The sequence below is a fragment of the Chaetura pelagica genome, unplaced genomic scaffold, assembly GCF_000747805.2.
Source record: "Chaetura pelagica isolate M959 unplaced genomic scaffold, ChaPel_1.0 scaffold33, whole genome shotgun sequence".
NCBI lineage: Eukaryota > Metazoa > Chordata > Aves > Apodiformes > Apodidae > Chaetura > Chaetura pelagica.
This window is the reverse complement of record NW_009952874.1, coordinates 1,570,138-1,583,486: the sequence shown is the minus strand read 5'-3', so window position 1 is coordinate 1,583,486 and position 13,349 is coordinate 1,570,138. Positions and strand designations below refer to the sequence as shown.

General features: G+C 41.4%; 1 protein-coding gene across 1 annotated transcript in view; it reads right to left on the bottom strand.

Annotated features, from left to right (window-relative positions):
- The window catches only part of NAB1 (NGFI-A binding protein 1 (EGR1 binding protein 1)), an 18,201-nt gene extending 5,098 nt beyond the window's left edge, over positions 1 to 13,103 (bottom strand). The window contains exons 1-4 of the mRNA XM_009995240.1: positions 12,228 to 13,103; positions 6,514 to 6,647; positions 5,461 to 5,512; positions 7 to 82 (exon numbers count right to left, since the gene is read on the bottom strand). Coding sequence (XP_009993542.1) covers positions 7 to 82; positions 5,461 to 5,512; positions 6,514 to 6,647; positions 12,228 to 13,103 — 1,138 coding nt within the window. The remainder of the gene's footprint in view (positions 1 to 6; positions 83 to 5,460; positions 5,513 to 6,513; positions 6,648 to 12,227) is intronic.
- Positions 13,104 to 13,349: the final 246 nt, after the last annotated feature.

The window sequence follows — 13,349 nt, the reverse complement described above, 5'->3', positions numbered from 1 at the left end:
TCTTTCCTTTAGCTAAAGCAGGAGGCATTTTGTCCTGCTGATAGAGCGTCTGGACCGTGTCCTGGAAATCAGGATAACCATCCTATTGAGCATAAGAAGAAACCAAACACCAAGAGGGACACATTATTGATTTTTATTCATCCTCTCCATATACTCAAAGAAAAAAAAAACACAACACAAAAACAAACCCCAAAAACTGCCAAAACCCAAAACACATTCCTTAAATTCTTTGAAAACTCTGGACTGGAATTTACATGTTCACGCATCCACTTCATCTAAGTTTGTGTATAAAACACACCCCACCCCTCTACAACTGCCACATATCTAAAATGGCATACATAGACAATCATATCTCATATCTCACAGTTTCAGGTGAATCCAGACTACTGTTGTCACTGACATTAAACTAGTTTACATTCAGCCTCGCCAGGCAGATTTAGGACTATGGTTTCTGTCACTCATTATATATAGCAGCTTTGTTGATTCTTAAGGAATCAAGTTTATACGTAGTCAAGACTAAAGTCCCTGGTTACACTAACCTTGAGAAACTGAGTGAAGCCTCCAAAAATTCAAAGTATTTCACACAGAACCTATACTGGTATCACAAAGTGGAGTATCACCATTTTAAAAGCAGGCTAGCAAAGGCTTCTTTCAGTCTCAAATGGTTTGACATGCAAATCTCTTATGCATCTTGCATATGTACCAATAAAGCAAATAAAGTTCCTGTGAAAACCTGCCAGACTCCATTAAAATAAATTAATCATCGAAGCAAAGGTTCAAGATGAGAAATTTATCCTGCTCAGCATTATAAAAGGAAAGCTCATGTAAAATAGAGGAACATCCAGTAATGTTTACAAAAGCATGATACAGGTGACTTAAAATGTGAGAAGAAGCAAGAGATCTTGAGAGAGACCCAAACCTGGGAACAGTGACCTCTGTCACTGAGGATCTATAGGCCCAGGTATCAAAAGCAGGCTAAAATAGATATCTTTTCCTTGAGGATTCTGGAGGTACGTGCATGTAAGTAATAACATTTTTTACAATAGCTAAACAAATGGGTTACAACCCAAGAAGAAAAGCCATCTTTCAGAAGAAACACAGGGGAAGGATGACAGGGTTGGTGCCACTGGCAGGCACCCACTGACCTGCACGGCAGTGGTCAGGCCCTCAGTGCAATGTAACACAAATAAAGATGTTCTTTGTGCTCAGGGAAAAAAACAATAAAACTGTCTGAACATTGCATATTGCTTTTATCCACCCAACGTATTCCCTTAGGGAAAAAATAAACATGATAGGTATGCAAAATTTCTTAACCAACTCAATTGCCACAAAACCTCATCCTCTAGAAACAAAGGCTTTGCAGCTCATTTCCATGAGCACTGACCATTTTCATAGCTAGACTTCAATTTGTTTGGGAGAGAATGATTACATTAAGAAGATGAAAAACTGCACACACAAAAGCCTATCACTCAGGATCCTATTTTTGCAACAAAACAGGTAACACGGCTCTTTGTAACCCCTCTGTGAACACTTGCCAATATAAAAAACCAAAGGCTGTTTCCTAACAGCCAGCCCAGCTGCCCATTGCCATGACTCTCACCCATCAATCAGACAACTCTTGGATGCTGATTCGTTTCTGGATCACCTTCCTGAAGCCCTTCCCTACCACTGTCTGTTCTCTCCCCACCATCCCATCAGTAAGGGCTGACAATGAGTGGGCTGGACCAGGAAACAACCTGCTCTGCTTGCTGGTGGTTCCTGTTCCCCCTGCAGTCTGGAGGGGCTGCTGCATGCAGCACAGCAGTTTTTGTTTTGCCATGCTACTGCTCAGTTGTTTTTCAAGCAGCTTCGTGCAGCAGATGTTGTCAGTCCCACATGTGCTTTTCTGCTCCCTCTAATGACATTTTCCCTATGCAAACAGTAGCTTCTACCGCTTTTGCTGTTTTTGTGAACAGCAAAAGTCCCACTGCTCGACTCGTTTTTCTTTCCAGCCTCCCCAGCAACCCTGGAGGTGAGCCTCTCCTCTCCTCTGAGGGAAGATGCTTCCTCACAGCCTCCGCTCAGGTCTCCCTGTCTGTGCCCCCTGACTCCCACAGAGCTCCATGAAACCAGCTTTTCCAAGCTCTCCCCACCCCTCGTGTTCAGCTGAGCACAGACACTGACACACAGAACGATTCCTTTATGCAACAGATGCCAAGAGTATTTTTTCAACTCTCTTTCTTTGCTCTCTTATCTGTTTGCACCGACTCTGAGGGAAACCTTGCCAGCCCCAAAGGGATGAACAGCCTCTCCCTCCGTGCCTTCTGTCTGATATACCTGAGGCTTGTTCTGCTCTCTGAGCTGCTGCCACAACAGCTCATTGCTTTGAGCAATGCCGGCACTGAGTCACAGAACATGACAAAAATAAGGGGTGCCCCCACCCCACAACACCCATGCAGGAGAGATCCTTGCTCTGCAAGAGGATGCACCATTTCCATCCTTATTTGCTGGTCCAGAACAGACATAGGATCCACAACCTCTTTTTTAATAATTTGCTTCTAAATCCAAATTCACTCAATTCCCTTTTTCACTCCCTCCACACCTTCAGTCTGTCATATGCCTGGAATTCTTTTCCCTTCTCCTCCCTACACTTCACTCCCACATCTTGCCCACCCACTCTACGAATAAGAGGGGGAGAGCTCGCAGGGGGAGAAAGGCTTTTACAGGTAATTTGATGTAATTCATGGCATACTGTTTCTTTGTAATGCTTGTGTGAGTCTCATATTCATGAAGAGGGTAAATTCACAATGGTGGCTCTAACCCAGCAACGCTGCAGCTTTCACGCACAGCTCTGCTCTAGGATGACCTTCAGAGTCTCTCTAGAGGTTTTTTTTAAGTGTTTAAACATTTCAGGAAATTATCCTTTTTTTTAAAGTAATCTTTCACATTAATCAAACAGGGTGTAAAGTCCATATTCAAACACTAGTATTTTAGACCACAATTTGCAAAGACATTAATAACTAATGGGTAAGAGGCTGCTGAATCAAAATACAGAGTTCAGCCTTAAAACAGAAAGGCCAAGTGACCTTTACAAAAAGAAATATTAAAAAATGAAAAAAGCTAGAGACAGTTACAAAACCAAAATCACCATGTTCAGATGCTCTGCATACTAGCGTAACAGCCAGCTAACTTTAAAAACAGGATAAGGAACATCTATCCAGAAAAGAAAAAATCTACAGCATTTGCTACTATTTTTACCCCTATCTTTCTTAAAATAAACCCCCTCCCAAAATTCCCAAACATGTTACTAAAAAAAAAAAAAAGTTCCTTTTTTTTTTCCCAAAAAATGCAAGTCCAGGAACCTGAAACACCACATACAGTGGTGCATACTGCATCTTTTTTAAACTTTGTTGAAGAAAAGTCCATGATTACAGTGCATGATTGCAGTGCAACTCCAAATTGTAATACACTGAAGTAATGGTTTACTCCTTAGAAGACCACCAAACTTGTAAGGAAAAAGACCAATTTACACTGATAAGAACACTGGTAATTTCATAATTATGAATGCCATACTACCAAACAAAAAATTATTTCATTTTAAATTTCTTATCTGCGAATAAAGTCCTACTTCTGAAACAGTATTTTGTGCAGTCATGACATTAACTTTTCACAAGCATTTTAAAATATGACTGGTAATTTCAGATAAAAAGAAAACCAAGTAGACATTTCTCAGAATTACTGAGCTAGAGAAAGCAGACCTGCCAGACTCTTTAAGATTTCAGAAAATAAGAGAATGCCCATCTCTTAAGCCTGTTCAATCGCCTGCTCTCCAAAAAACCTGAAGCTTCAGCTTGTATTTTTCAGGATTTTAATTTTGCTTTTTCTCTCAATGAAGACTCTGTGCAAAAAACCACCTCCCTTCCAGCATGTCATTTTAGATACTTGCTCATCATCAATTACTAATGAATGAAGGAAAAACTTCCTTATGCTGCAATCTAATAGTGAAATACTACTTCAAGCAAAGCTCTTACAAATTAGGACTAGACTGGAAAAAAGTGGGAAAGACTTAACCACTCTGCAAGATGTTGGTCAGGCAGATAATGGTGAAGGTCAGTAAAATAATTTCATGCAGCTTTTCTACACTCTTTTTCTGGACTGAGGAACAAGCATAGGTCAAAGCAAATTCCAACACATCTAAATGACATTACTGACTTATCATCAAAGCTAACCGTAAATACTCAATGTACATGTATATTTTGTATTATATAAACTCAAACTACAACTGAACACAGACTGAGGGAACTTAATAAATAAGATTAACTCCTCTATACATATTAATAACTGCCTTTTCAAAACTAACTGATCTCAACAGGGATCACTCTCCTCACAGGAAAAGTCCTTATACAACTAACAAAGCACTGCACTACTGAAAAAAATGAAAGCCCTGCATTTGGTTTCTCATTTACCACAGACTGAGTTCCATATAAGAAGCACAATTCACAATATGCTGCAACTTTCCTCTACGGTTTAAGAAAACATCGCCTATCTGTGCCACATACAAACCTAGCTCAGATCATGTGCATTTAACCTACACCTTTTGGAGTGGACAGGATGGTAAGAAAACCCACAACACTAAGGATGAATTAGATACCTGGGTAACAGTGAAATGGTAATTCATTTTAAAAATAGACTAAAAAGAAAGATATCTATTCTTATGAGGTATAGAAATATACATACTTGCTATCTGTAAATGTTTAAAGTGATTTTTTAAAAGGCCTCAAATTACGCTCCAGCAGTGGTAGCTGAAGAAAAAGGTAAGCTACATACACGTTACTCCTGCACTCCAAATAAGAAACTCCCAGCATCTCCCTAAGCAACTTCTGTTGCAGGTATACACATTAGCCGTGTATACGCACGCTTTTTACACAAAGCTAATCACAAAACCCCCTAAATTAATATCTACTGGCACAACCATTTGTGTTGACATATATAGCTTTTAGTTAGTTTTTTACTTTTCAGTACAATTAATTCTATAATTAAGGCACAGAGATGACTAGTATTGCACCACCAATCCTTACCCAGAAGTCTGGATTCTGGACAATGATCAAAAGTTGACTCAAGCAAATTAAGAAAACCCTACCTCACACCGACTTAAAAACTTACAGGAAGACATTTCCTATAGCGCTCAAGCTTATTCCACCACAGGAAGTCAGTCAGTCCCATTCCTCCCCCTCCTACTTACTCAGAGTGCAAAACACTGAGAGTAACTTCACCATTAAGCAAACCCTACTCTTAACCCCTGCTCCTACAGGTTTCTCCATTAAGCTTTTACATTTGCAGAGACAGTGGTGATGTTCTCTCCCTCCCTCACACCCATCAACTGTCAAATGTTTTTCTGACAAATTTCCTTGAGACAGATCCCTTCAAAACAAGTGAAAATTAGCATGCATAGGTCAAAATGCAGGAGTCATAACACTGTACCTCTATCTTGATTCTCTTTGGTGACAGCTCATCCCTTTCACCACATTTAGATCTAAAATAAAAGACATATGCACTGTCAGTAAATAGCACAGTAACCCTGACCATCAGAAATAATAATGAAAATAGAGTCAAGACAAAAAATCAGGCAAGAACAAGTGAGATACACAAAAAAAGCCTCCAATTCACTTGGGACACAGCAGTAAATGTCACTTAAGTATCGAGGAATACAAGCACCTTGTGTTCTCTTCCAAAGTCTCAAGAGATCCATGTACTATACTTCCAAACAGAAAGGAAAGCTACCTGAGCACAGAGAATGACAGAAATGCTTTTGGTATTGCTTACCCAGAATGGATGTATATTTACACTACCCACTATGAAGAAAAAGGGCAAAGGAAATAATAAAAGGTTCCTAGAAGTATAGGAAAATGTATTTTGAAAGGATACATGAGCGAGTTAACATTTTATAACAATATACAGAAAGTATTGAGATTTTAAATCATATTTGTTAATTCTACAGTTTTAATTGTATGTAAAAGCTGTTAAGGCTTTGTTACTGTTTTGTAACAGCAGTTCATTTAACAGATTAGTAACAACTGAAACTAGGACTGAGCTTCAACTGCTTTAAACCAAGTTTGTAAGCCATTCCCCATGACAGTATCTTTTTCATTCCCTGGAAACTAACAAGCCAAATCTGTACATGGGAAAAAATAATCAATATATTAAGGAGCTCTGGTTACTCTGCCTATTTACATTAACTTTGAAATCCACAAACACCTCAAATACTCTAAATGCCAGCCTCTCAGATTGCTCTCAACATGTACTATCACCACAAAATCTGGGAAACTAGAGAGCAAATAAAAAGGTAATTCAGGACAGCTGAATATCAGCAGCTTTCAACTTACGCAACTTAAACAACATCTTCCTATCCTCCTCAGAAGAGCACTTTGCTAACTAAAGAGCAAGAAGAAAGCGTCCCTAGTGCTTCAAAAGAAATGCTATCAGGCTGATTAGTTCCCTGAAATTAAAGGTCCTCTGAGTGAATTAAAACCTTACTTGGTGGTCCTGTAAGTATACTTGTATGTAACTTCTCGAGAGATTTGCCGAGCTAGCGCGAAGAGTTCGTCTCTTCTGGTCAACAAGGCGTTATCTTTTACACACAGCTGAGCGGCTGCTTCGTTAACTGTTAGCTGGAAATCAAACACAAGAACAGGGGTTCATGATTTTGCATACTTGTAAAAGTACCTATCCTTCTGCAATAATAAAAAAATTCAATTGCAAGTAAAACTGTCTAGAATCGTATACTAGATCTCAGAGGGTTTATTCCATTTATTTATACCCTTACTAAGCCAGTTTAGCTTCTGGGAGGAAAAAAAAGAGATCGATGTAGTTGGTGCACTTAATGTCCTTTAAAGTAATACATGATTGTAAGACTCTCTCAATGTGTGCTGCTTGTGCCTCATCCCAGCATTAAATCTCAGTATAAAACAGTAGCTCTGAATGTTCACAGTGTTTGGCTCCCAAAGCCTGTTTTACAGGGAATACTATTTTTATAAACGCAATATGCCCAGGACTTGGGGAAAAAAAACACAACACAACACCAAACCCTGACAGAGTGGGTACAGATGGCTTTCCCTGGTGACTACAGCACAAATTCTGTGGAAGATGATGGTTTAAGAAACGATTACACTGTTTTTAGCTTTGTGTTCTCACCCTCGTGTTTGTGAAGGCTATCTTCAGACATGAATTAAATGTAACTTGTTTCAGGGATGTTTTCCCCAGCCCGCCGGGACGCATTATCTAGGGCCTCTGCTGCTGGTAATAGTTTCATAAGGGTGGGGGAAAGAAGCCTTAAGTTAAGGCTCAAAATGTTTCACAAAGGTCTTCAGCAAGCCCACGGGAAGCAGTGATACTGTCGTGAATGATGCCAGCTTAACAACACTGCTGCCTGAAAAGCCTGTGATCAACAGCACAGACAAACAACAAAATTATTATAATTAACAACAGACACTGAAACTGAGGTGCTGGAGAGGAGATTCCCTGCTCCTTCCACAGCAAGCAGTGGCTGAAGAGACCCTTGCCCTTCTTCCTCAGCTGAAGAACAACAGCCAGCGCTGGTAATGAGGTGCAACAGCCAAGAGGCCAACAGAATACTACAGGTGTTTTCTTTCCAAAGTGCCCACAACTCATTTCTAGGAAATAAGCTGCTTTGAACAGGCTTGGCTTTTTGCAGACGAGCACAGCTGCTCTGTGGCTACTGTCAACAGTACGTTCTGTATGTCTCAGGCTAGTGAATATCACAAAGCAGCTAGGTTTTCCACAGCACAGTCAGTACATTAGTGATGGACTGAGATGTGCCATCCCTGACCCCTGATCTGGCTGTGCAAAGAACAGCCACAGTGCAGCACACAGGGTTAGGTGGCTGAGGACAGGCAGGACCACACATGTGTGACCTCAGATTCCAAGAACACTGCTCATACAAGAAGCACTTCTCATGGAAGCAGACAGAAGGTGAATCTGAGGGCAGACCAGCAGGTCTGCAGTTAAATGGTGTCTCCTGGGAGAGGGATAAGAAACTTGCTCCTTTACCCTGCTGCCTACCACGATGCAGAACATGACTTGTGGATTAAGCCACAGAGGGCAGCAACTCACCCCAAACACTGCATGCTCCATCCCTGCAGGATGGAAACTGTCTTTTGACATGAACACCACCCAACCATACTGTCCTTCACCACCCTGCTTGATGTCAGCCAAATTAGAAAAAATAAATTTTGCCTAATGCAACACTTGTTCTCCAGGGAGGCTGAAGAGACAAAAAAACACATCAGAAGAGCTGAGACCCTCTCAGCAGCCTGTGCCCATGGAGTACTTCTAGTAAAACCTCACACTGAGCTGCTATTCCAAATATCTCATTAAGCACTTGTTCCTGAGTTTAGCATAAAAGCCTTTGATCTGAGTAGGGCATTCCCTGCAACACCTGAATGCTAATCAGAGTGCAAACATGTCTTCAACAGGCAAACTAGATATGCTGCTGGTCTTTTAGTCTCTGTACAGAAAAAGAAAAAAAATCTCATGGAGGTCAGATTTACAAGGGTGGGAAGTTTTAAGTTTAACCAGTAAAACATCTTCAGGTTGCAATACAATGTACTAAAATAACAAATTATTATCCCTTAGACAGAAACAGTTGCTCTACAATGTCTATCTTTTCAGAAAAAAACACGGGGAAAAAAAGATACAAAACCAAAAGATGAATACAACATCTATGAAAACAATTACCATCCAAAGTAGGCATTAATTTAACAGTGACAGCTGTTACTTTGCGGAGGATGAATAATATGGCTAATGCTTACAAAATCATTTGAGATGTTTCTTTTCCCTCCATGAAGTGTTGAAGTGTTGCAAAGAGCTGAAATGACTGAAAATGCTTTGGGTAGTTGTAGGCAAATGCTGTTCATCCTAATACATGAGAAAAGGCAAATATTTGTTTTTCCTGGTTTCTTCTTTCAGGTCACATCCAGACTTAATGAAGTGCATCATGGCTTCCTGCCTTTTCAGGAGGCATAACACTGCAGATAGAAAGTGTTGCATGCCTAAAAATAAAGACTTGTTTTCTGAAAGCCTTAATGATATAGAGCTGCATATAACCATACAGGCGCTACAGAAAGAGATGGGTATATTCCCATCTGATGGGGTTTATAGATTTCCCCACTAAAAACACATAATTAAATACCAAGCCCTAAGGTTCTGGCGAGTCAGCAAAAGAAGAGACTGAGCTAGACAAAGTTTAGTACTTAACATTTCTTGTTCCTGTTTCTCACACTATTGAACAGGATTTTTTTCAGTTTTATAGGTACCTAAAGAAGCACCAAAATATTAACACCCAAATTACAAATCTGACTCAAACATGTACAGGCCACCAAGTTCAAGGACATCCCCCCTCCAGTCCAACTTTAAACATGAAGCTCTTTGCATGCTTGAAAAGCTGTGCAATACCAAGACAATAGATTGACTATGGCAAATAAGTGTATTAGTTTTGGAATCTCTTTAAAAGATTCTGCATCTGACCTTATGCTAGATCTATACCTTATGCAGATAATCCAACCAACAGCACACACTTCCAAACCAGCTCAGCTTCTACAGCTCCCACTGGCCTCTGAAGGCTTCTCAAGCCTGCTGAGGCACTCCAGTGTTCATACTACTGTTCATACTGAAACAGAAAACATTCTCAGTAATTTGCCACTAATAATTTCATCAAGTTTGAGTTAAATTTGCATGCAACTCCACTCGGCTTGATGAGTCAGAGATACCCTGGATCTCTACATTAAGAAGCTAACCTCTACTTGAGCTTTTTAAGTTCTCAGTAACGTTTACTCAGCTGTTCGTTGCCAGCTGCAATGAGAAACCTTTAACTGTGAGACAGAATGACAGCCTTGGGATGTATTAACATGTGCAGGAACACAGTCTCTGGACAAGCAGAAACTTACCTCCCCGGTTGTTTAAGGTCCTTCCCTCTGAGCAGCACATGATTTAAGCCATCAAAACCAAAAATCCAATGAAGGGAAGTTTACATGAGGCAACCTCTGGTTTAGAAGATTTTAAACAAAAGAAAAATGTCTCATTGCTGCTATTTGTGTATTTTCTGCTTTAAAATGGAAATGGAGAAAAAAGTGCTCAGGACAAAACTTTGTGAAATCCAGCCTCTTTAAGCAAACAGTAAACCAGTTATGAGCGAATTCTTCTTGCTTGTATGTATGCAGTTCCCATCAAGTTCAGCAAGGCCCCACATGCGTAAGGCATAAGTCAACCACATACTCCTTTGATCTTGTGCCCTTAAACATAAGAGCGATAGAAATATTTCCTAAAGCCAAACCATGCTCTCATTCCATTTTTAAACATGGTTTTACAAGGATGTAGTAAAGATCTGTAGTGCAGTACTAAAAAATAAAATAAAAATAAAGAACAACGGGGCAGAACAGTCATCCCTTCCTCCAGTTCCTCGCTACCCCTGCTCCTTCAGAGCACCACCCCAAGTATTCACTTCTCCAGCTTCACAGGGCCACTCCTGAGCCTACCACAAAAGCTGCTCCAAATGTTCACCTCCTGTTATGCCGCTGGATGACAAGTAATTATTCTTCGAGATGTCTGCCCAGATTTAGGTGTATCTTCTGCAGCCTCTAACCCAGGGAGAGACTGCAAAAGCACACAGCTACACACTTTGTACACTGTGACTGCCTCCATCCTCAGGTGGGGAGAATTCCCTTTCTCTGAATCCTGACTCTGCAGCAAGGTAGACAATCCTTTCAAATCCTGCCTCCATCTTGTAAGCAACTTGTTCTGTTCTGGGAGAGACTTCCACAAGGTCAGAGAAGTAAGGCGAGATTTGCTCTTGCATACTAGATGAATTCATAGATTATACGTGCTCATCATAAAGCCACAAAGCACCTAAGTGACAGCTGCACGACTAAACCCGTGTGGTAAAATGCACACTACTGACAAGTTCCCTTGGAAGCATCTACCCAGTCCATAGTAAAAGCCCTAGTGAAGTTAATGCTGGTGTTGTGCGATTGCCTTATAAATGGAAATACATAAACAAAAATGTAAAAAAACACACCTTGTTGCCTTCTGCCCTTCTACTCAGAAGCATAAAGACAACCTAGTCTTATGCTATGGATCACACACCTACAAAACTTCTTGAAGCGAAAAAAGGCTAAAGCCAGTACAGTTTTTTGGCACTCCTGTAACATAAACATTGCCTTTCCTTTTGGGAGCTGAGCTTTACATGCCAGATTTTAAATCCAACTGAAATTTTGCAATCACTGTTAGCTGTGAAAATGCTGATGCAGCATTCAGATCAACAGCGTTTTGGCACTGCTTTCAATTAATGTTTGTTCTCCTCTTGTACTCTGCTTTGGAACTAGGAAACTATTCCCCACACAGACACACCTATTGGGTTACAACACATGCCGTGTGAGCCTCAAGAATGCCAGAAGAAAGGCACAGGAGGTCCACACGGACTTTTAAGGACAAGAGGCAACAGATGCTACACAGGTATTAAAGGACAAACCTTCAAATTGCAGCCACCCATCAGTACCGGAGAGGTCATTTCCCATCCTCCTCAGGCAGCCTACACTTCACTTGACCTGCTCAAGACCACTGAGCCCAAAAAACCCCACAGGTTGTATAATTAAGCTTCATCCCAATTCAAATCACAAAAAGAATCCCACCCCAAAGGGTTTAGGGACCTCACCAGCAGAATCCTTTTTCCCTTGAGGGCGCAAGCTACAGATGAGCCTCAAGGTGAAGGAAGATAGCAGAGGGTAGTAACCACACCAGGTGATCCTGTTACTAGACACAAGCAATTTTATTTACTTATTTTCCAACCAACCAGTCTACTCCCAAAGCTGCGAGGGAGTGTCAAGACAGGACTACTTAAAAAATGTGCTGAATGCCTAGAACCCCAAGGGCCATGCTCAGCACAATACTGGTTTGCTATTTCAGCGACAAACTCTTTAAACCCTCTGTCTGACAGGCCACGCCAGTGACCGAGCAACCTGATGACACCAAGCTGAAGTCATCAGTGCACACACCCATCCAAGGGTACTCCTACTGCACCCGAGATTTCTACCCCAGGGCAGGATTGTCTATAGCTCCTTTAAGACACATAACTCTAATCGTGTGGTGAGAAGAGCCTGTACAAGAGCCCTGTGAACAGCACCTCATAAAGGGGGTAGGAATAGGGGAGGAAGCCACTGTTGCTCAAGGTGTTTTACCTCGTGGAGGGTGAGATGCTTGCCATCCTTTCTTTTTGAGTCAAATCTGCCATATATTGCACTGTACTTCCTGATCTCCTCCTCTTTGTGAGGGTCCTCGTCACTCATCTCAAAGATGTGACCAATCATCTTTGCCAGTTTCTTATTTGTTTTCAGTAACTCCTTGACTTCGTTCAAGTCACTTTTGGGCAGGGAGGGAACCATACGTTCTACGCATTCAGCGACTGACAGAGCAGCGGCGGCATCCAGGGTCTCACTGTTTTCCTTTGGTGAAGCTGGAGAGCCAAGGTCAGCTGGGGAAAGACTGTGTTCACTCTCTGTGGTGTGGTGTCCTTGCCAGAGCCTCGGCTCACTGCCGCTCTGCAGCGATAAGCTCCCCACGTCGGATTTGCTTGCACCCACACTTTGCACACACGTCGTGGCAGCACATTTTGGAATCTTCAGGTGAGGCTCTCGGGTGCTGCTGTTCCTTTCATAACTGCTGCAGGATATCCCCAGCCATGCTGGAGACCCTTCCGGCAGCTTATATATTGGAATGCTGCTGACTGGTAAGGAGGTGAGAGGCTGGTTAAAAAGACCAGGGTTTGTGACCCAGTCCCTCAAGGCCTTCTGCAGCCTTCGGACATGAAGCGGCTTGCTAGCCATGCCTACAAGAGCCATTATCTCCAAAAACTCTTCTTCACCTGCTTCACAAAGCTGCTGGACATCATCACCACCCTGCTGAATGAAGGCATCAAAGTAGAATAACAGATTTGCTTTTTGTAGTATTCGATACAGCTGCAATTCCCCAAGGGTTCTGGGTAGAGCTGATGCCATCACGGATGACAGAACCTGCAAACAGCAAAAACAGAGAGATGAGCACCAAAATGCCAACATCCAGACTCATTCCTCCCACTGTCCCTCCTGCCGTAAGGCTGTAAACTCAAGAGGACAGATTTTTCTCTCTCTCATTATAAGAATACTTAGGGAAACTAAAAAAGGGGCCATAGCTCTATTTTTGACTAGCAAACTTAATGCAAACATTTGCGAAAAAAAATATCAGCAGATAGTTGTGATGCACCTACAATAAAGATGATTCAAACATGAAGCCAGCTTGTTTTCAGCATTCCCACTTCATGTTTG